Source organism: Triplophysa dalaica, chromosome 8 (genome assembly GCF_015846415.1).
Source record: "Triplophysa dalaica isolate WHDGS20190420 chromosome 8, ASM1584641v1, whole genome shotgun sequence".
NCBI classification, from domain to species: domain Eukaryota; kingdom Metazoa; phylum Chordata; class Actinopteri; order Cypriniformes; family Nemacheilidae; genus Triplophysa; species Triplophysa dalaica.
The window spans coordinates 16,849,985-16,871,600 of record NC_079549.1 but is presented as its reverse complement, the minus strand read 5'-3'; the positions used below and the strand labels follow the sequence as shown (position 1 = coordinate 16,871,600).

At 39.1% G+C, this 21,616-nt stretch overlaps 2 protein-coding genes across 17 annotated transcripts in view; one reads left to right on the top strand and one right to left on the bottom strand.

Annotated features, from left to right (window-relative positions):
• caska (calcium/calmodulin-dependent serine protein kinase a) overlaps positions 1-15,910 on the top strand; it is a 115,700-nt gene extending 99,790 nt beyond the window's left edge. For 6 of the 16 annotated variants that reach the window (XM_056755801.1, XM_056755804.1, XM_056755802.1 and 3 more), the window contains 14 exons: positions 1,007-1,195; positions 2,284-2,362; positions 2,796-2,881; positions 3,791-3,856; positions 4,487-4,555; positions 6,236-6,271; positions 7,104-7,142; positions 7,684-7,880; positions 8,605-8,720; positions 12,816-12,896; positions 12,990-13,070; positions 13,147-13,349; positions 13,484-13,567; positions 14,834-15,910. In XM_056755801.1, coding sequence (XP_056611779.1) covers positions 1,007-1,195; positions 2,284-2,362; positions 2,796-2,881; positions 3,791-3,856; positions 4,487-4,555; positions 6,236-6,271; positions 7,104-7,142; positions 7,684-7,880; positions 8,605-8,720; positions 12,816-12,896; positions 12,990-13,070; positions 13,147-13,349; positions 13,484-13,567; positions 14,834-15,010 — 1,503 coding nt within the window. In that variant the 3' untranslated portion in view covers positions 15,011-15,910. The remainder of the gene's footprint in view (positions 1-1,006; positions 1,196-2,283; positions 2,363-2,795; positions 2,882-3,790; positions 3,857-4,486; positions 4,556-6,235; positions 6,272-7,103; positions 7,143-7,683; positions 7,881-8,604; positions 8,721-12,815; positions 12,897-12,989; positions 13,071-13,146; positions 13,350-13,483; positions 13,568-14,833) is intronic. The other 10 variants (XM_056755805.1, XM_056755810.1, XM_056755813.1 and 7 more) reach the window with 6 other exon arrangements.
• Positions 15,911-17,702: 1,792 nt separating this feature from the next.
• Positions 17,703-20,475, bottom strand: nyx (nyctalopin). Its single transcript, XM_056755456.1, has 2 exons — positions 20,444-20,475; positions 17,703-19,433 (listed from the first exon to the last, which is right to left on the bottom strand). Exons 1-2 carry the CDS (start codon positions 20,463-20,465, stop codon positions 18,040-18,042), a joined length of 1,416 nt encoding a protein of 471 aa, XP_056611434.1. The 5' UTR covers positions 20,466-20,475; the 3' UTR covers positions 17,703-18,039.
• Positions 20,476-21,616: the final 1,141 nt, after the last annotated feature.

Genomic DNA, 21,616 nt, shown 5'->3' with positions numbered 1-21,616 from the left:
AAAAGAAAGAGTTTGTAAAAGTCTGGTTGATGATGATTTAGTGTCTGAAGGTGGGGGTAAGACACAAAGCATTTGTGGGAGCTAAGCGGCAAATGAATTATGTGTGCAGGGTGAGAAATTGATATAAATTGTCTCTGGGGTGATCGGGCCTGCAAGGGAATTATTTAGGGACTTTTTTAAATATTTGATTTTATTGAACTGGGATTTTAGTACAGAAGTGAGAGAGGAAGAGGGAATGGTTGTTTATAGGAAGAAAGGCATTAGAAACATGGCTGAGGTGTTGTCACCCTCCAACAGTCAAGTCAGGAGTGAGTGACTTTGGCCTTGACGTCGTTCTCATACTTGCAAGACGGGATGGAATTACTCACAGACAACAGTGTTAGATAAAGTGGTGAGAACTAACAAAGCATTTCATGTTAAGAAAGGAAAACAAGGATAAAATGATTTTTTTATGATTTTAACTCGTCGGGTGTTTTCAAGGTTGCTAAGGTGTCACAGGTGTTTTTAATGTCTTGCTATCTGGTTGCTAGGTGGTTGTTTTTTGGCCCGAGTGAAAAGAGCCCATTGCCAAGTCTCCATTATATGATATTCACATTCCTCCATACTGTATGGCTCACTTGTGTCTTTCTGTTCAAGTCTGAGATTTTTTCTGTTTTATCATCTACCCGGCAAAAGTCCGGTACCTCTAAACAAGCAACAGCACAGCTGCCCTCAACAAGCTCCACAATTTATGTCTGTAGCACATGCGGTGCAAAAAGTCCTGCTTGAGAGGATGGATTGAGCCGTGTCTACAGACCAGAATATCATCAAAACCTACTGTAGAAATCACGAACACAACATTATAATATCGTCATGCCAAATCCACTCCCCAATCTAGTATATTTGTATTGCTAACGTTGAAGATGCCTTGAAAGCCAATGACATGAACACATAAAAGTGTAAAATAATGAAAAAATAAACCACTTTTACAAGGGAGGTTTATTAACTGTACATCTCTATGTCTCAGGCCTTACTTCAGACACATGATGTTGTGGCACATGAGGTGTACAGTGACGAGGCATTGAGGGTCACACCACCACCCACATCACCATACCTAAACGGAGACTCGCCCGAGAGCGCCAACGGAGAGATGGACCTAGAGAACGTCACACGTGTGCGTCTTGTTCAGTTTCAAAAGAACACAGATGAACCCATGGTACGTGTGCTGCTATTCCCATGTTACACAAACACATACTGTATATAAACCTGAATGCTTAAATGCCTTATATGAAGTGCAGCTGGAGTGCTCCCTACCTAGACAGCAGGTGCACAAGGCTCACTTTGTATTGCAATAGAGGTTAATGGTGCTTCACACCAGCATAAAGTTCACTTTTTCCATGCTTTAAATCTTAGAAAGAAACAGGGTCATTCCTACTGTTCAGCGCCATTTGGGTCCCAAAGAAATAAATAAAACGGTCAGTTCTGGTCCTTGATTCTGATTGGCAGAGCTGAGTTCTAAGCAGTTATAAAATACCCCGATTTATAACAGCTGACCGCATTACATAGCCTAAGTATAATTTTATTTAACCTTTATTTAACGTTGCTACGCATATGGAATAACCGTTTTATAAAACGCCCTTAGCTGTTATAAAATGCACTGTAACCCACTGCTTCTTGGGGCTTATTGCTTTAAAAATGGGATTATATTAATTTTCTAAAGCTTGTTTTTTAAAATTAACCCATCTGCACCATAGAACACTATGATATGTACTAAAGAATTTTTAAGTAACTCCTGTCATTTTCCAACCTGTTATGTTGTGTCCACCATGTTCACCATGTAGTTTAAATATTCATTAAATAAAACCAACATTTTATGTTTTTATGTTTACTAGCAAGTAATGAATGGACAAAATGGCATTTGGTATGTGTCACGCTGTAAAAAATGACCACACCTAATATCCTGAGCTTTTTGTTTGTTTGTTTAATAAGCCTTCTTTCAACTGTAAATATAAAGTCATAGAAAGTTTAGCATTTATTTATGGAAGGTTCCTGTTTGGAAATGGCATTGAATATTAGGAATGACCCAGGAGAGTTTTTGTCAAAACAATGTTAACAGTGATGTGTTCATTTAAATGTTCCTTGAATATACTGTATACATTCAAACAGGATATCAAAGCTTACACAAACGCTAACTCTTTAGCAAATATCCTGTGGTGAGAATACATATCTTTATATCTGAGCGTTGATAAAGGTTTCGTATCGGTTACCCATACAGTGTTAGCTAACTTCTCGGAACTGTTTCAGGGCATCACGTTGAAAATGAACGAGCAAAACCATTGTATCGTGGCAAGAATAATGCATGGAGGAATGATCCACAGACAAGGTACTTAACCATCGTCTCGAACCTTCATTTAATGCTAGTTGTTTTGAAATCAAAGAGTCCACATTTCAACACGCACAGCTATTTTTGAATTTACTACCCTGCTTTTTCTCCATCTCTACATATCATATTTAATAGACGACCACAGCTCTTTTCTAACAGGCTTCTTAAAGGCATGTTTGCACATTACTGTGACAGATTGCACAAGCTCTTAGAACTTGGCAGTACCGTGACATTGGCACACAGGTTACACTCACATGCTGTCAGAGAGTGTGTTTTACCTTCAGCATTCAAGCAGGACAAACTTACATTCATTAAGATTCCCTGAAACTCAAGCTGTGAAGGGGTCAGGTTCAAATTCATCAGATTGTGTTATATAACTGTGTGAAGAATGCTAGAATGTTGTAAGATGTGACATTTCTCACACGTGGAACAGGAACCTTGCATGTTGGAGATGAGATCAGAGAGATCAACGGTATAGGCGTAGCAAACCAAACGGTGGAGCAGCTTCAGAAGATGCTTGTGAGTGCAAATGTAATTTCTTTCTTTTTTTTAAAGGGATAGTAGTCACCCTACTGTTGTCCCCCCAAAGTTTTTCCAAATCTCTGTCAATTTCTTTGGTGTTCTATTGAAAACAAAGACAGATAATCAGAAGAATGTTAGCAACTGAGATTTCTGGGGTAGTCAAAAATGGTAGTCAAAGGTGCTCCAGAACTGTTTGTTTTCCTAAATTCTTCAAAATATCTTTCTTTGTGTACAACAGAACTAATACATTTTTACAGGTTTGAAACAACTTGAGGATGAGTAAACAATGACAGTATTTTCATTTTTAAGTTGGAGTATCATTTTACATACAGAACATTTAATTTCTATTCAAGTTGTGTGTACAAAAAACTTTATTGAAAATAAATGATTAAATAACAAATCATTGTTTTGGTCTAATTTAAAATACACTTTAAATTGTGAAACCTTTATCATGTGTTGTATAGACTCGTGAGCTAAGTGTATCATTACACCCCTAATAACCAGAAGATGGTCTTTAAATTTCTCCTTTAAGTGAAGTTTGTTTGCTAATTTAAAGATAGCTTTAAAGCTAATACACTATGGGGCGGTTTCCAAGACAGGGATTAGCTTAAACCAGGACTAGGCCTCAGTTAAATTAGGATATTTAAGTCATCTTAAAAAAATACTTTACAAAAAAACCTCACTGCTATGCATCTTAAGTCAAAACAATCCCACTGATATATTTAAAGATATGTCTGTGTAAATGTTATCAATCAAGACACCTCTAACATTAAAGTTAGTCTGGGACTAGTTTTAGGCCACGTCTGAGTAACCACCCCTAAGTAATACCCAGAAATCTTTAATTTTTGCTTCTTTAAACATTACACTTGTCAAACCCTCACTATCAGTCATCTTTTTTTTTTGCAGCGTGAAATGCGAGGCAGCATCACGTTTAAGATCGTACCGTGCTACCGGACGCAGCAGTCCTGTGAGGTAATGTCTCTGTGGCCTCTTTACTGTCCTCTGCTTTCAGTCTCTCTCTGCAGTGCTGTGGTTGCCTCGCTGGCCTGTCGTGGCCTTGCGTGGTGCAGTTTGATTGCTGTGGACTCTTGTGTGACTAACTGACTGCCTGGTGGCTGCATCGTGTTAACGCTTTCCTTCCCAAAACCTTCCATCCGGCCGCTCCTAAAGGCCCGGCTCAGACACTACTGCACACTAATTTTACAACCAGGATACCGGAACACAGCTAAAAAAACCTTGTATCACACGAACGTCTTCTCTCCCTTGCCCTGTCGCATTATCAAAATAGGGATGAAAATTCCTCATCAAATATTAAAATGTAGTCCTTTCAATACATAAATGTTTAGGGAATATCTATATACAGTACATAGACGGTGCTGATGTGGCTCCCTCATCTGGTGGGAAGCTGCAGTGCAGCCTGACGCTCACAACGTGATCCTTTCAGCAACTCTAACATTATCATGCTTAGAAAATAAAAATTATTAACGTTAAAATCATCCCCACATTATAATATGTCCCTTATTTAGTAAAGTAACGTTGTCTAGTTTCCGGTATGCTTTGCTGTCTTTCTGCTGTGTCGCTGACCTTTATATCTTATTACAGAAAGAATCCCCCTCCACCTCCAGACAGTCCCCTGCTAATGGCCATTCCAGCATTAACAGTTCTATCTTGGTAAGGACCCCAGGCTACCTTAAATAACAGCTCCCCCCCAACAATCTCCTAATGTTGTCTGTGGTTATTTCACCCCGTTCCTGCAGTCACATCCTGTTCATTTGCTCCTAAATTTGTCCAGTTTTGTTTTTCAGTTTGTTCCGTTTGTATCTCGGTGTTTTCTAAATGAACCTCTTAGTAATTCAAACACAAAAGATTGAAGAAGACCGTGACTAACGTCCATTGAATACAGTTTCTTTGATTCCGTTATCTCAGTTCACAAATAGGTGTGCTCTGTGCTGCGGTGTATCCCACATACTCTGACAGTTTCAAAGCTGTTTCTTTAGATGTGTCCCATCACATACTGTGAGAACTACAGAACTTCCCAGTGACAGTTTTCAGTTTAGGTCAGTTGATAAGTGTCTTGTGAACCATTGAGCACAACGATAAAAGAAGTGCAGACTCCCTGAACCAGACTTAATGAATCCAATAGAACCACGTGATATTTGAATCGGGTCAAGTGACACTTAAAATGTTAAATTATTTGAAAATTGTATATCAAAATGGAACCACATGGGGAATGAGCATTGTCTGACAAAGTTACATCCTCTCTTTTGTGGAATTAATGTATTTAGCCATTTAGTTTTAGCTCTGGCAAGATTTTCTTATAATGCTTGTTTGACCGCAAGCGAAGATACCGGATCATGGACGTGAAGAGGTTTTTGAAATGGAAAAAATATTTTCCATTAGGTCAAAGGAAATATTCATAGTTTAAAAAAATGTATGAGGATCCTTTAGTTTTTAAGCAGAAGATGTTGTATATGGGCAATTCCAGCATTATGGACAAAAACGCTCAGGGAATGTATTTGTTACCAATATGCTGATTATATTTTACTAAACCAGATAGACTTGATAATGAGAGTTTACACTTCAGAAAAATATTCTATGCACAAGTTTTCGATTAAAAAAAAAAGGGAAATGAACATGTGGCAAAAAAGGACTTGGGAGTTTAAAATGCACAAACCTGACGCAATTATACTAAATTAAAAGAGAAGAGATGTCTCTTCATAAAACATGAAATAGTTTTTATCTTAATTTCCACTTGTACGTTTATTAAGAATATGTACCGTTATGGATGTGAGAATCCTGAAAATGCCACTTACCTGCATGCACTAAAAATAAAACGAATGCTTTAAAAAACTTGAAGAGAGACATCACATGGGTATTTGAACCACCAAATGTTAATATCGGTGCTGTTATTTTCATGGTAATTTTCACGGAATTGCCCACGTATGTTTATATTTATATTATTTTTTTCTTATTTAATTCTCATGTGTGGTAGGTTAAATGTGTGGTATTCAGATTCCTTCATTATATTCATTATACTATCAATCAAATAAAAAATTTCAATAACATAAATAGATTTTTGCTCACATCACCCTCCCTTAATTTGAAACGGGTGAAATCTGTCTGTTATTCTCAATAGTTGGAGGACTGATGCTTTCATTCGTGTCTCAACATGCTTGATTGACGTGTGGTGCTGAAGCTGCTTGCTTGCTCTTTGCTTTCTTCTGTGTTGCTGTTCTAATATTGACCCTCAATGGTTTCCTTCAACACACACAATTTTTTTGTTGTTTTAATTTTTTTACTTGTTTTTTAATGTCATTGTTCTGTCTTTCACTGCTGGACTTTGCTTTGCAGGACTTGCCGTTGACCATCCAGCCGAAAGGACGTCAGGTAAATAGAGCATCTCTCAGTGTGACACCTCTATTGACTAGTGCTTCATACTGTACATCCACTGCTCTGTAACACGCACACTTGTGTATCCCTTTTGTGTGGATCTGTGCGTGTAGATTGAGTGAATTATGATCCAGAGTGAATCGCTGCTTTCAGCACTATGCTTTCTGCCTGTTAAACTACTCGATCAGCACTAACACCAATAGTGACTTAGTGGGATTTACAGGACAAGTATTTATTTGGGCTACAGTTGTCAGCATGCATATTTTTTAATAAAGAAAGTAACAGACAATAAGCAACTCCGACACCATAAATCAAAACTGACCCAACTGCCATTCAGCTTTGTAAAAGTATAGAGCAAGTATTTCACATTCTTGAGTGTGTCCTCTCATAACCTCTGTGCAGTCTTTGGCTCTAGAGTGGTGTGTGTTTCCTTTCACACGTCATTAATCTTTAAATCACGAAGGCTGAAAGACAACATGAGGGATCAAAGCCCATCACAATTTGTTCTACTAATCTCTAGGTCTCATGTACTCACTGTGAAGAATCATCTCCTGATAGTCTGAGGAGAAAATAGAGAGAGGTGATCAGTAGAGGGCGCTATCTGACCGAACGGGTCTGTCTGTGTTGGCTAGTCTGGGACTCGTTTCCCAGTGATAAGACAGTGATGTGACTGACGTCCACCCTGCTTTGTTCCCCTTATCAAGCTTCAGAACATTGGCTTTCATAGTTGCATTCTTCATCTCACCTAACCCTATTCACAGTATAACGTTTCTTATGCCGCCACAGTGCCGTGATATTGCATGATGTTTGTAATGCTCTCATGCCCTAGATCTCCAGACCTCCAATCAACGATAAATTTTCCATCAAGGTAAGATGTAAAAACGAGCCCAATCCACTGCTCTAAAAAGCTGTTGTGTAACCATTTAAGTCCAAACATAGAAAGGACCCAAACACATCATTCTTTGAAAATATAAGGATAAGCTTGATTTAAGTAAAACAATTTGTAATCCTAGGCCTCCTTTAGTCGATCCAATGTTATCATGTACTGTATGAAGGCAGTTTTAAAGGCGATCAAAACAGCTGTGACTTATTTTTTGTGAGAGTAACACACCACTCTACCCTCAGACCCGATATGACACCCGTAACCGTCACTTCTCATTTCACTAGACAACCAGCAAGTGCCCCGTCATATCACTGATCCACTTATACAGAGACTTGCACAACTCGCACGCATCTTCTCTTCACCAATAACCAAACCCAGATGTTTATTTTATCTGAGCATGCCGCTCATCACAACCCGATCTCCACTTGCACCCTGACCTCCTCCATCAGTTTTTCCTTTGCTGCATTTGAGCCGTTGTCTCACCGCGCCATTCTGACCCGAGTTCCATCTCCTTGTTTCTCCTCAGATCTACGTGCGGGCGCAGTTCGAGTATGACCCGGTGAAGGATGACCTCATCCCTTGTAAAGAAGCAGGGATTCGCTTCAGAGTGGGTGACATCATTCAGATTATCAACAAAGACGACCATAACTGGTGGCAAGGCAAGCTGGAAAACACCAAGAATGGCACGGCAGGGTTGATTCCCTCACCTGAGCTGCAGGAGTGGTGAGTTCAGTACATTCTGACAACATGTCTTCTTGTATTATACACGGAAAACGCAGAAACCATTTCAAAATGTATCGTCAGTTTTTTTGAATTTACTATTTATAGGTTTGTGTTTAGGTCAAATTATTATTTTGTTTCATTTTGTGAACTACTAACAATAATTCTGCCAAATTTCAAATATAAATATTGTTCCTGTTTGTATTTATTGGCAGAAATTGAAAACTGGAGAATCAGGTCAAAATAACAGAAAGGATACGCTCTATTTTTTCAGACACAAGTTCATATTCACTTTTAAGCAAAACAGTTAAAACAGTAATATTTGTATTTAGGAAACGTTCAAAAACCAATCTAATTTGATAACCTGGATTTGTATCACAGTTTTCATGTGACTTGCCATGCCGTCAGTCTTTTACGTTGCAGTCGTATGACCTTATTCCTGAGTTTTGATTTTGGTCGAAATTCAACCCACACTGGACTTGAATGCCCACAATACACCTAGAAATGCTGATTAAATGAAAATTTAGGATGGTCTCTTGATTTTATCCGCGGCTGTAAATCTTGTGTTACGTCATGGTAGCCAGTAGGTTGTGAATGGGGAAGTACCATCATCTAAACATTGTGTTGAGGTCATCCGCTGACAACACGTGCTACGTGAAAGCTAACAGATATGCCGCACACTCACCATATGTTTCTCTTTTGTGCTGTTTTGTTTATTGTGTTCTAGGCGGGTGGCGTGTATAGCCATGGAGAAGACCAAGCAGGAACAGCAAGCGAGCTGTACTTGGTTTGGCAAGAAAAAAAAGCAATACAAAGACAAATACCTAGCAAAACACAATGCAGGTAACGTTTCCAGTAGGCTTCCCCACTCCCTTCCTCTCAAAAACGTCTCTTTCTTACAAATAAGTATTCTCTAATTTGCCACATAAGTGAAAGTGTATTTGGATGTGTTTATATGTGCTAATATGGTGAGAACAATAATCTAAAGAGATTTTTTGCAAGTGTATTTTGATGGCTGTAATGCCCTTCCTACTGCGAAATGTGCATTAGAAGGCATCTCCGAGGTGTATGATGTCACGAGAACATGACGGCATCAAGAGAGATGTGCACATGAATTATAAAAAAAAACAAAAAAAGGAGTCATAGTTATACAAGTATGTAAAACAGATAAAATGTTATAATGGTATACGATGCACTTGTTTACCTTCATAAGCTCAGTCCATGTGGAAAATCATGTGAGGTCATCACTAACATTCTGTTTATTGGTATGTTTATATATTTGTGTTTCTCAGTCAAACCGACTATGATGTTTATGAGATGTTTGTCAGTATGGTGTTGCTGGAAGAGTCTCCATTGAATGGATTTGTAGTTGTGAATAAGCAGTGAGGGAGTGTCTCTGTGCGAAGGCAGGTGATACAGCCCTGTACTGTCTGGCTCAAATAACCCTGACTGCAGCATTTCCGCAAATAGTAGGTTGACCTGTGTCAACACATAACCAAGTAACAGTGTGTGTGAGTCTGACCACACAAACAGTCACAGCTAGAGTCTTGAATTTTAGTTGAAGTACCCGAGAGACTCATTAAACTCAGACACTGGTGTTGTTCCTCATTATCACATTTACCTGACTGATGAGCACACCTGCTTACAGACCTGCGCCGTGCAACAAGTGTGTTTGTGTGTGCGTTCTCACAGGGACTGTAAGTGAGATGGTCATGCTGTCCCTGAAGAGTTTATGGTTTGTGAGTTCAGGTGTCTCCTGGTGGGCGGCGGCCAGGAGACAGAGATAGAAAGACAGAGAGTGTCTTTCTTGGAAGTCACTGTAAAATATTTACATTAACTAATACTCAACAGAGCTGGGTGATATATCCTAAATGAGATGTTGCCTTCTAAAATGTGCAGAGTCTGAATATTACAACCTCTGTATGTAATGACGGAAATGCAGCGAATTCATTGTACTTTGCTTTTAAATGTCTGGTAATGTGAATTAAAAGCTTATAGTGTTTAGTAGGTTTAAGCTTATTAGCTTTTGGTCGTGGCACATATGATCCTATATGGCTGTATTATTGTTGCTTGTCATGCTGGTGTGGAATAGTTAAAATTGACAATAATGTGTTTTCCAGTTATAAAGCCAGAAATAAACACAAAAACGAACCCTTCCAGCTACGCCACCTCAATTTCACACACTGTTGCATTCCAAAATGTGTGTCAGAAAGCAATTTATAACACAACGCAGGTACAAGTGTTGCTGGAATAGTGTGATGTCATTCCAGAACAACAGTTTGTTGAAAAAGTTTGTTAAACTAGCATCTAGCTCCCTTGATAACAATACATTCAGTTTAAAGGGACAGGTCACCCAGAAATAAAAAGTCTGTCATCATTTACTCACCCTCAAGTTTGTCCTTATCTGTGTATATTACTTTATTCTGATGAAGACGGAGGAAGATAATTGGAAGAATGCTTGTTACCAAACAGTTCTTGGCCACCGTTGACTACCCATAGCAGTGCTTCTTCCAAATATCTTTCCCTGTTGTACAGATTTCATTTTTGGGTGAACTATCCCTTTAATTGTAAAAACATTTGAGGGCAACTCTGTCGCCCCCTAGGGTGCCTCAATAATGCAACAATTCTGTTGAAGTATTTATAAAAAACATGTACTTCTAAAATATTGCCCGAGCATTCACATCTGGGTTTGCTTGCAACGTTTCTGACCTCAGAAGAACTAACAGTGTTCTCTGATCACACAGTCATTTAGATTATCAAACAGTCTGCGGAGAACAAAGCCCCCTTAGCCAGCAGCGGCGGAGAACACAGATCAGACATAATCCCACCAGAGCCCAATGCCCCACTTTACAGAGTCTGGTTTCAGCTCAGTCAGACAGAGAGGCAGCAAACAGGCCTCACATATTCCTCTAGACTTGTGTAACTCTACGGGGGAACACCATGGGCAGGATGGGTTTGTAAAAGTTGCGGTTGGGAATTGTGAATGTGAAGTAATTGGAAAAACTGCTTCAAGGTGACTTAATGTTCCTGAGTATTACATTTAAATAGAATGAATCCGAAAGTTCTGAATATAGTCATTTGTAACGTTTTTCTGACTGGAATATGTGTAGTTGACTTCCATGCACAAATATCTATATTGTGATTAAAAACATAACCACAAATTATAATGTTCATATTATCACAAGAACATAAACATATTATATGTTTGTCTTGATACGCTGCATTGTTGTGTATCGTGAGTGCATTGCTGTTATTCAGAGCGCCGGCATGTCATCCAGTAAAGTCTGAACTCACCGCTGCCGCTGACATCACTGGATGATCTCGCTCATGTCTCTGTGCTTCCAGCATTTCAGCTTTGAGCGTGCTAGTTGTTCTCTTTGTTTACTGATGTTCTGTTTATCGACCCATAACTCAATGACCCCCCCTTCTCCATTTTACATGCTGTCTATCTACCAATGGCCTCTTTGCATGTAAGTAACGTTGTGGCGTAAAAGTGCCTCATTTGCTCTTTCGCTGTCTCAGTGCCTGTGCTGTGGTGATTTTAGGCTTCTTAGAAACGTGTTTTTACTGTTATAGAATCAACGCAGGACCTTTTCTGTATGTGTGTGTGTGTGTGTGCGTGTGTGCATGCCTGTTTAGATGTTTGTGTGGTTTGTTTTTTATTTAGTTATGCTGTGTTTTTATTTTATTTAAGTATGTATGTATGTCTCCATCACTGATCTTCTGCATGACAGCTTCTATGTGCAAATCCATAAGCACTGTACATATGTAGAGCTGCACAGTCAAGGTCATGTGAAAGGGGAACATGAATCATTTAAAACATCTATTCAGAAATGAGTGAGTGGTGCAACAGCTTTTCACTTGAAAGACACACAGATGGCTCACATTTCCCACAGAAAAGTCAACTGACCGTCTACTGTACAGCACAAGCACACCCCCGCATGCACGCTGCAGCCCGTCTGACTTATGCAATGTTATCACCGCTATAGCTATGGTTCATTTTATTGGTTACTTCAACCGTTTTTAATGGGTGCTGTACAGTGCCATTTACAATTTCATTCAGGCATTTAGCAGACACTTCACAGTTAACTTACACCATTAAAGGGACAGTTAACACAGAAATGAAAAAAAATCCTCATCATTTACTCACCTTTATGTCATTCCAAACCCTGTATGACGTTCTTTATACTGCAGAACACAAAAGAAGATATTTGGAGGAACGTTGGTAACAAAACAACATCGACCCTTATTGACCTCCATTGTATGGACACAAAACCTACGAGACATTTCCCAAAATATCTTCTTTTGTGTTCTACTGAAGAAATAAAGTGATATGTGTTTTCAATAGGACTGTCTAACGATTAATCGTGATCAATCGCATCCCGAATCAACTTAAAATTAGTCTGTGTGCTGTGCATATTAATTTTGTTTTTATAAACACACACAAACACACATACATGTATTCATATTAAGAAAATATTGACATGTATTTATTTATATTTACCAATAATTTAAATTATGTGTGTATATTGATTTTTATATTATTATATATTATTTTATGTATTATTAAATATATTAATCGTGATTAATCGTTTGACAGCCCTGATTGTGATTGACATTAGTGTGAATAATTAATTTTTTATATGTTTCCGGATTGGGATGTTGTGAGTGTGACCTGTGTCTCTGAGCTACATTTAAACGCACTGACACCTGATGCTACATTGGTACAGTGAAGATTGAATGTCGCTCAGCTGCTGTATTGAATAACCCATCAGGCCTTGAGCATTACATACGCAACGGCGTCCTTATACTGTATTCCCAACCATGACTAGCTCTCCTCAACACCAAACAAAGCACACAAGCGTTTCTTCCCTCTTCATGTATGACAACAACATCAATCCTTCTCTCCTCAAAATAACATTTCCTGCTTTATTTCAGTGTTCGACCAATTAGATCTGGTCACATATGAGGAGGTCGTCAAGTTGCAAGCGTTCAAGAGGAAAACATTAGTGCTGCTAGGTGTGTATGTCGATCTGGGCTTAATCCCGCACCTCACGTGTCAGTTGGCACAAAGCGTTTGGTATTTACATGTGCTGTTTTCACGTCTGGCAGGTGCCCACGGTGTTGGCAGGAGACACATCAAGAACACACTTATCACCAAACACCCAGACAGATTCGCTTATCCCATTCCACGTAAGAAACATGTCTTCACACACTGTCAATCTGAGTCAAAAATGAAAAGCTGACGTGTCAACGTTTTCCCCAAAAGACACGACGAGACCTCCAAAGAAAGATGAAGAGAACGGCAAGAGTTATTACTTTGTATCCCACGACCAAATGATGCAGGACATCTCCAACAACGAGTACCTTGAGTACGGCAGCCACGAGGACGCGATGTACGGCACGCGGTTGGAAACGATACGCAAGATCCATGAGCAGGGACATGTAGCCATACTGGACGTAGAGCCACAGGTGAATGTCAAGGGTCTTTCTGCTTATATGGTCGTGGTACTGAGCCTATCATTAAAAAATAAATATTAGATATAAAAGAGAAAATGAATATCCAAAACAGCGTTGAATAGAGTTTTGTTCATGATTATTCACAGGCACTGAAGGTTTTACGGACAGCTGAATTCGCTCCCTTTGTGATTTTCATCGCTGCGCCCACCATCACCCCCGGCATGAATGAGGTAAGATCATACGTTACCCAAACATCATTTATGATGATGCGTCACAGCATTTGCTCTACTTTCTTTTATTCAGCTCAATCTGTCGATCAGGTCTCTTTTCTTTTGCATGCTTCTTTTGTTTTGGCTCATGTTTTGGTTTTTTTTTTACCTTGCCTTACACTTATGCGCTCAGCTTCCCAGATGGTGCAGGAAGCTGCCTGTGAGTATAACAGGAAGTCCCTTTTAGGCTCTATTAGTGCCCACTACAGCTCTACCAAAATAAATTAATCTGTTTTCATGACCAAACATTTAAGGTTATGAGGGTAAATGGCTGTTTTTCAGAAATCCCATACCCCGTCCTAGTACTTGTCTTTAATGGCAATACATTTGGTCTCATTTACTAACTGTTTTTTGTGTTTAAAACCTGTGCGAATGTCGTCTGTACCTGTTGTGACTGTATTTATTATATATGATGATCATTATAAACTGGATAGGTGATGCAACAATAATTGAAATATTGCAATTTAGCACACATGAACGCACATCTTTTTTTGATGTTGTGTACAAATTTCTAACTGTATTCATGCCATCTTGTTTAGAATAATCCAAATTTATCAACACAATATGGTTAAAACTGTTGTGCGTATGGTCAAAATAATTAGTGAATGAGACACTCCCAGTTCTCCCTCTACATGCTCTGTGTCTCCACCTCCTCTTTTTTTCCCTCTCATGATGTGATAAACATTTATGGGCACATGGTCGGTATCTGATCTTTCGAAGGGTCCCCTAGACTTTGAGCATAAAGACTTACTTGCAGCAGGAAATTATGTCACGCCTTAAATTGATTGTTCACCCAAAGATTCCATCATTATTTACTCACTCTCAAACTTGTATGACTTTCTTTCTTTCAGAACACAAAACAAGATATTTAGAAAAAGTTGGTGACCAAACTGTGTTGGCCCCCATTCACTTCTAATGTATGGTCACAAAACCAACGCAAGTCAATGGGTGCCAGTTATCAACATTCTTCAAAATATCTTCTTTTGTGTCCTGCCGACGAAAGAAAGTCATACACGTGAAATGACATGAGGGTGTGTAAATGATGCCAGAATTTTCCTGTTTGGGTCAACTATCACTTTAAGAACTTAAAGCATGTGCTTGCGTAAACGCTCTTCCACCATCCCTGGAAAAAAAACGAATGGAACGCGAAGTCTAGTCTGACTGCACCTTTATTCTATTCCACCTGCCGTCTGCTCTCTCGCTCACTCTCGTTCTTTCATTCTGCAGGACGAGTCACTACAGAGGCTGCAGAAGGAGTCTGAGATCCTACAGAAGACATACGCACACTACTTTGACCAAACCATCATCAATAATGAGATTGATGAGACTATCCGGCTCCTAGAGGAAGCAATGGACCTGGTTTGCACCACCGCCCAGTGGGTGCCAGTGTCCTGGGTCTATTAAAACGGCAACCCAGGCGACCTGTAACCTTACGCCCCTGCAACCTCACACTTTGCAATGCATCTCTGCAAAAAAAAAACGGAAAAACTTTCCCTCGATGAAAATAGAAGCGAGACCCACCGCTGACGTTTAACAACATCGATGTACAAGCCCTACAGTGAGCCCCGTCTTGGCCCCTCACAGACTACCTAGACGTAGTGTTGTAACGATTAAAAAAAGATCAGTAAATTGCTAAATATTGTCATGTCTATATAGCTAGGAGGCAACATTTTGTAGACGTTTGTTTTAAAGAGACAGTATCCCTTTTTGCCCCATTATAATATTGTTTGCTGGACATTGGTCGTCAGTACCAGAGAAAAAAAAGCAGTATTATTACAGCAGAATCCTAGTTACTTTTTTCTGTCCGACCCATCCATTAACTCGGCCGTCAAACATAATCCTCACATTATCCGTGCAGCACAGCCCAGCTGCTTCAGCACACTCCAGCCCACAGTCAAGTTATTTAGCTCACGTTTGAAACCAACTTGTTTTTCCCAGCTCCCCCTCCTCTACACGTGGATACTGTCTCTCTAAAGGTCTGCAGAAATGTTTTCGAGATTTGAATGAGATCTCATGCATGTGAACATTCACAAGCTTCCATACTGTCAGTGTTAGCTGTGTTCAGATGGTCACCCACAGCAGACAAACATTCCATTCGTCTGGACAAACACATTCAAACGGAGCCGGTGACGAGCTAAACATCTATGAAGAAAAGACCTATGCACATCCCTTGCATTTTCGCAACTTTGTAAACAGTTTATTTTTACCAATCATGTAGTATGATGTGTTTGTAAATGGTCAAGATTTTTATTTGTTGTACGATTAAAGGGGTTCGTTGGAAATAGAACAACAACAACAAACAACTGTTCTGCCATTTCAGAAATGTGTCATTTCAGAGTAGTAATGTTTCAATTGAGCTGATTCAACAACAACAAAGCAACATTTAGATTCCCATGCAGTTGTTTGAGAAAAAGCTGAGTGAACGACGTGGCACAAGGCGACGAGGTGTGTTCATCTGAACGGTCCTGTAAATGACAAACTGCCCTGTGTGAATTCTTCTGTTGATGACGGAGCAGCTCTTCGGTATGAGAGTGTTTTTTAAATATATTTCCTTTTACGTGGTGAAGAATTTGTCTTTGTCTTCTGTGCTGTATGTCGTCTCTTGCTCTTGCTTTGCCTTTCTCGGTGTGAGTTGGCAGAGACAGGCCCAGTGGAAACTTTTCGCCGCTCTTTCATCGTTTTGTTTTGCCAGATTTTTCTCAGCAGCTGCTGATTCTGCGTGACGGCAGTTGGGATCAAAATCCATTTATGAGTTGGAGAGCGATAGCTTGACCTATGGCATTGTACGGCACCTTTTAAACGCACATATGTGGCATTCACATGTCCCTCATGCTCACTAGTCCTTTGTAAGGTTTTCTGGACTGTTGTTCAGTTATATCATGGATTATCAGATTTATTATCATGGGTGAGACAGACTTAAAACAATGGAATGTGAAACTGGATACAGTCGAGGAGACGCATTTCGCTGCTGTGAATAGACTTAAATGGAAATATGAGGTAGCTAACGCAATAATAATGTAATAGATTTCTTACATAACTGTAGTTGGTCATTTTTGCCTGTGAAATAAATTGAAATGAATTAGGTCAGCTATTTTTTTCCTACAAAAAGTATGAAATTTGATTTTGGATGAGACGCGAGGCTAAACTCTGTGTATAGCTGTGAGTGCATTTCTTCTGAGATCAGTTAAACCAAATAGTTCTGGCTTAATAACTCAGAAATACAATATAATGTTTAATAAATGCAATATGCAGTTAAGGATTTTTGCACATTAATATTTGGTGTCTATTTAACACTCAATACAATGATCTTTGTGCTTAAATCTAATTTTTGTTAACTAGATGTTTGATGTTTAAGTATATTTTGAAAAAACTATTTACGGTTCTCACACAAATCTCCAATGTGTACATTTATGTGTATTTATTATATCATGGAGTCGGTATATTAGGAGATCGAGTGCGCGATCATCCACAAATAATCTATGTTGTGCTGTGGATAGAAGAGGTATGTATTCATAATGACCAGAACTATAATAAAGCCAATCCAGTTGGTTATTATATGAAGCAGCTTACATTAGCAAATGCACTTAAGCTTTACAGAATAGAACTGCTAATGCATTTTCCAGAACTGGAAACTCACCCAGTTCAATGAACCAAACAAAAGAGGACAGCGTGTTATACCATCTGGTGAAGCGATAGCGAGAAGCTTTTCTACTACACAACAAATGCAGCAAAGTTAGGCAACACACTACAGAAAATGTAAACGTGTTGCAGATGCGCATTATCAACTGTTTCCTAAAAAAAAAACGAGGATTAATTTATTTATTGTGTTGAGCTGCTAAATTTTTACAAGAAAAATATATTGCATTTTGCATAAAAAAAACTTTTCTTTAAATGAAAAATGTACTTTTTGATAATTTTTTTTCTATCTTTACTTAAAAAAAAGAATTATAGTAATTTTTTATAATTGAATTAAAACATTTAGTGTCATGTTTTTGCACACAATGCTTTTTATATTAACACACAAGGAAATTGAGTAAAAATCCTAATAGATTTTTTTATGTTTATACAATGTCATAAACATGTTTGTGTCAATAACTGAAGTTCACAATCCACATTTTAAGAAATCAAGTCACATTGTTACATGCTTTTTTCTTTCCTTAAATATGTTTTTCGGCTTTTTTTTACCTTTACTGAAATAAGACAGTAAAGTGCAGACAGGAGAATGGGGTGAGAAAGGAGGGATGACATCGGGACATGATGCGCGTCTGACTCGAACCCAGGTCTCCTTGAGCCACGAGTATCGTGTTAAAGACACAGTCACATCTAATCCTCCAATATCTGCCAGAAGTCCAAACCCATATATAAAATGTCTAATCGAATCGCAGCCTTTAATCTAAACGTTTTTCTTCTTGCCTTTCTTTTTTGAAAGCATCTCAACAGACCTTAATGCAGTCAGACAGAAAGCCAATCTGCGCTTGAAAAAGTAACACAAGAAGCAAGACTTTATAAAGAGCACACAGTCCTGGTCCAGCAGAAACCTGACTCTCTGCTGAGTCCTGCTGGGTGCCGTTCCTCAGAGCGTTTGTGGAGTTGATCATCTCCTCTCTCAGTTCCTGCTGGAGCAGTTTGGAAATGAGACTGTTGAACTTGTTCTCTGTGGTGGTGTAGTCAGGAACTGGTGTGGTGAGGTTGAGCTCTGGCGGATCCACGCAGGTCCCGTTCAGACGGGCGTAGACCACTTCGCTCAGATCCAGGCCGGCCACTGAGGAAGGCGATGCGCAAGGAATGTCTCTCACTAGCTTGTAACTGTCCATCCATTCTCTGAGCCACTTCAGGCCACAGCTGCACTCCCAGGGGTTTCGAAAAAGATACAGGCGGCCGATAAAATAAATGGGCTCAAAAACGGTGAATGGCAAAGTTGTGAGATTGTTACTGTTGAGGTGTAGCGTGATGAGGCTTGTCAGGTTCTGAAAAGCGCCCTCTTCGAAATAAACCAGGCGGTTTCGATCCAAGTACAGCACTTCTAGCTCCACCAGATCACTGAACCATGTTTTGGAGACGTTGGTCAAGAGATTCCCGCCCAGGTTTATCATTTTTAAGTTGCTTAGGCTTTTGAAAGCTTCCTGGGGTAGATCGACCAACAGATTGTCATTCAGGTAGAAGTTCTCCAGACGCAGGAGATCCTTAAAAGCTTCATCATGAATAACACTAATGTTATTCTCCTGTAGATTGAGGTATTTGAGATTGGTCAGACCCAGCAAAGAGTTGTACGCCACCGCTTCAATCTTATTGCGCTCCAAATAAACATGTGTAAGGTTTTCCATCCCCCGTAGGGTTCCCGGGACACGTCGGAAGTTGTTCTGAAAAACCAGCAGTTCCTTAAGGGAAATTTGCTCGATGAAGATGCGATCTGGCATGTTGAACAGGTTACAGTCCGAAAGGTCCAAGCGCTCCAAACGTTTGAGTGACGTGAACGTGCGGGTGTGCAGGTAACGAATGTACTCGTTGTGGGCCAACTTCAGCTCCAGCAGGTTGGGGAGTCCTTTAAACGCACCTGGCGTGATGAAGGAGATGTTGTTGTGGTCGAGTGAGAGTGACCGGAGCAAAGGGAGAGTGCCAAAAGCACGCTCGGATAAGAACTTGAGGCTGTTCTTGTCGAGGTTGATGGAGGCGGCCTCGCAGGGGAATTCTTTGGGAAGGTCGACCATGCTGACGCGGTCGCACAGGACGCTGCAGTTCTTCTCCTGAGTGCACGTGCAACTGGGTGGACAGGACCGTGTGCAGGACCATATAGCTGGGGCGTGAGGGAGGAGGAGGAGGAAGTACGCTTGAGAAACAGGAGATGAGTTTAGTTAGAGGATGCTGGTAGACCTCGAAAGGCAATTCAAGACAAAAAGCTCTTTTACATGTTCATTGAAAGACCTTTTTGACATGTTTAACATTCATATGTCAGCAGATACATGCAAGTGTACATTAAATCAGTTTTTATAATAATTAGTATGTTCCTTGAAGTTAAGTGATTAATATGATTTCTAGCACCAATTAAGCTAGGGGAACCACACACTTCAGGGTTTAAAGGGACAGTTTGCCCAAAATTTGAAACATTCTCATCATTTATTGACCCTCGTGTCATTCCAAACCTATGAGTATTTCATCTTTGGAAAACACAAGAAGATAGTTTGAGAAATGTCTCTGGGGTTTTGTGTTCATACATTGGAAGTCAATGGGGGCCAATGCTGTTTGGTTACCGACATTTTTTTCATCTTTTGTGTTGTGTCATACAGGTGACATAATTTAAATGACATAAAGGTGATTAAATGATCCCTTTAAGTATTCTTTCACATATTGATTACAGATGGTGAACTGTTGTTCAAGCCAAACATCCTCATTGAACATCAATAGGTTACACTAGAACTCCCGTCTAAACGGCTGTCGTATAACACATTTATTCAGGACGTAAAACACTTGCCTTGAATAATCTTTTAAAAGTCTGAAAGAAGTTTCAGACATTATGATGATAATTATGCTGATGTAGTCATGAAGCGTAAGCAATCACTTTGCAAATGAGTTGTGCTCTCAGGAGCTATGAGAGATTACAACAGGTGACCGGAGGAATAATTTAACGTGTCACACTCTCTCCTGCAGCTGCGCTCCACTATAAAAATAATGATGATTAACAAAGAACAGATTAGAGATAACCTAAATACTTCAGATAGTGTTGCTTCCCTGGAATTTATATTGATCGCATTTCTGTATCACACAATCAACTCACATAATTGTAGAAATCAACCAAACTAATTTGATCTAAACACAAAACAGCAGGATTCTGACACTTACCAGTAAAAATGACGAGACACATCACCGGTTGATCTCAGCTGTGGATTTTTAGAACGAAAGAAAACATTTTGCATATCGAGTCCAAATATCCATTGGTTGATCTGACAAACATTAAATTAAAACATTTTTATATTGAGACATTATTTGTAACAGAACGTATTTCCATTATATTTAACATCCCAAACATTGCAGATCACAATATTAGCATTTACTACTACGCTTAACTACTTACCAGCCCATCATTTCCAGTAAAGGTACTCCTGTACACTCGGGTAATAAAAGTTGATCCTCAAGTTCACCCAGCATGATTCTGTCTGTACTGCTTCATTCCAAGTGAAACCATGAATGGATTAAAAGGTCCTGTCGCTTAGAGTTTGTGTGTTCGTACATGAGCACACATCCACTAACATCAGCACTCCCACAACACTTCTAAAAGCCATCACTTAATGGAAGAGAAATCCCAGGATTATTGCTGTTTAAAGCACTCCTATGAAATGAAGGCGAGCAGAAATGACCTGCTGGGCTTTGATCGTACATACAGATTACAACCTGCAATCTCCTTACATGAACCAGCCGGTCATGGCCATAATGACATAAAACTTTTTAGTAAACATTTAAAACATCTGCCACGTTAATGTTAACATATTTTAATATGCCATATAACCATTGAATGAGCTATTAAAGGAGTAGTTCACCTTCAAAATGAAAACCATTTACTCTTATCATTTCAAACCTGTATGAATTTCTTTCTTCAGCAAATCACAAAAGAAGATATTTTGAAGAATGTTGTTAACATACCCCCATTCACTTGCATTGGTTACAATAGATGCTGTTCTGCTACAAACATTTTTTTATGATGATGAGGTAAATGATGACCGAATTTTCATTTTTACTCCTTTAACTTTTCATACAATTAGCAAATAATCTTTTGACAATTCAGTAATGGGCTTTACATTTCTATAACGTTAAAGTTTTTGTTTAAATAATTTTTATACACAGTACACACAAAGACATTATGTATATATCAACTCACAAACATGCATATATAACTAAGAACAATTGAATTATTTGTATATTACATATTTATATTTGAATTGTCTGAAAAAATATCTATACATGTGTCTATACACTTTTATATTTTAAGTATACACACGTACTGTATGTGTTTAGTTA

Bases quoted from the DNA above. Each gene is read 5' to 3' on its own strand.
- nyx (XM_056755456.1), bottom strand. From the start codon at position 20,465: ATGTGTCTCGTCATTTTTACTG. The intron at 19,434-20,443 runs GTAAGTGTCAGA...CTGTTTCTCAAG, and splicing joins GTGTCTCGTCATTTTTACTG to CGTACTTCCTCCTCCTCCTC.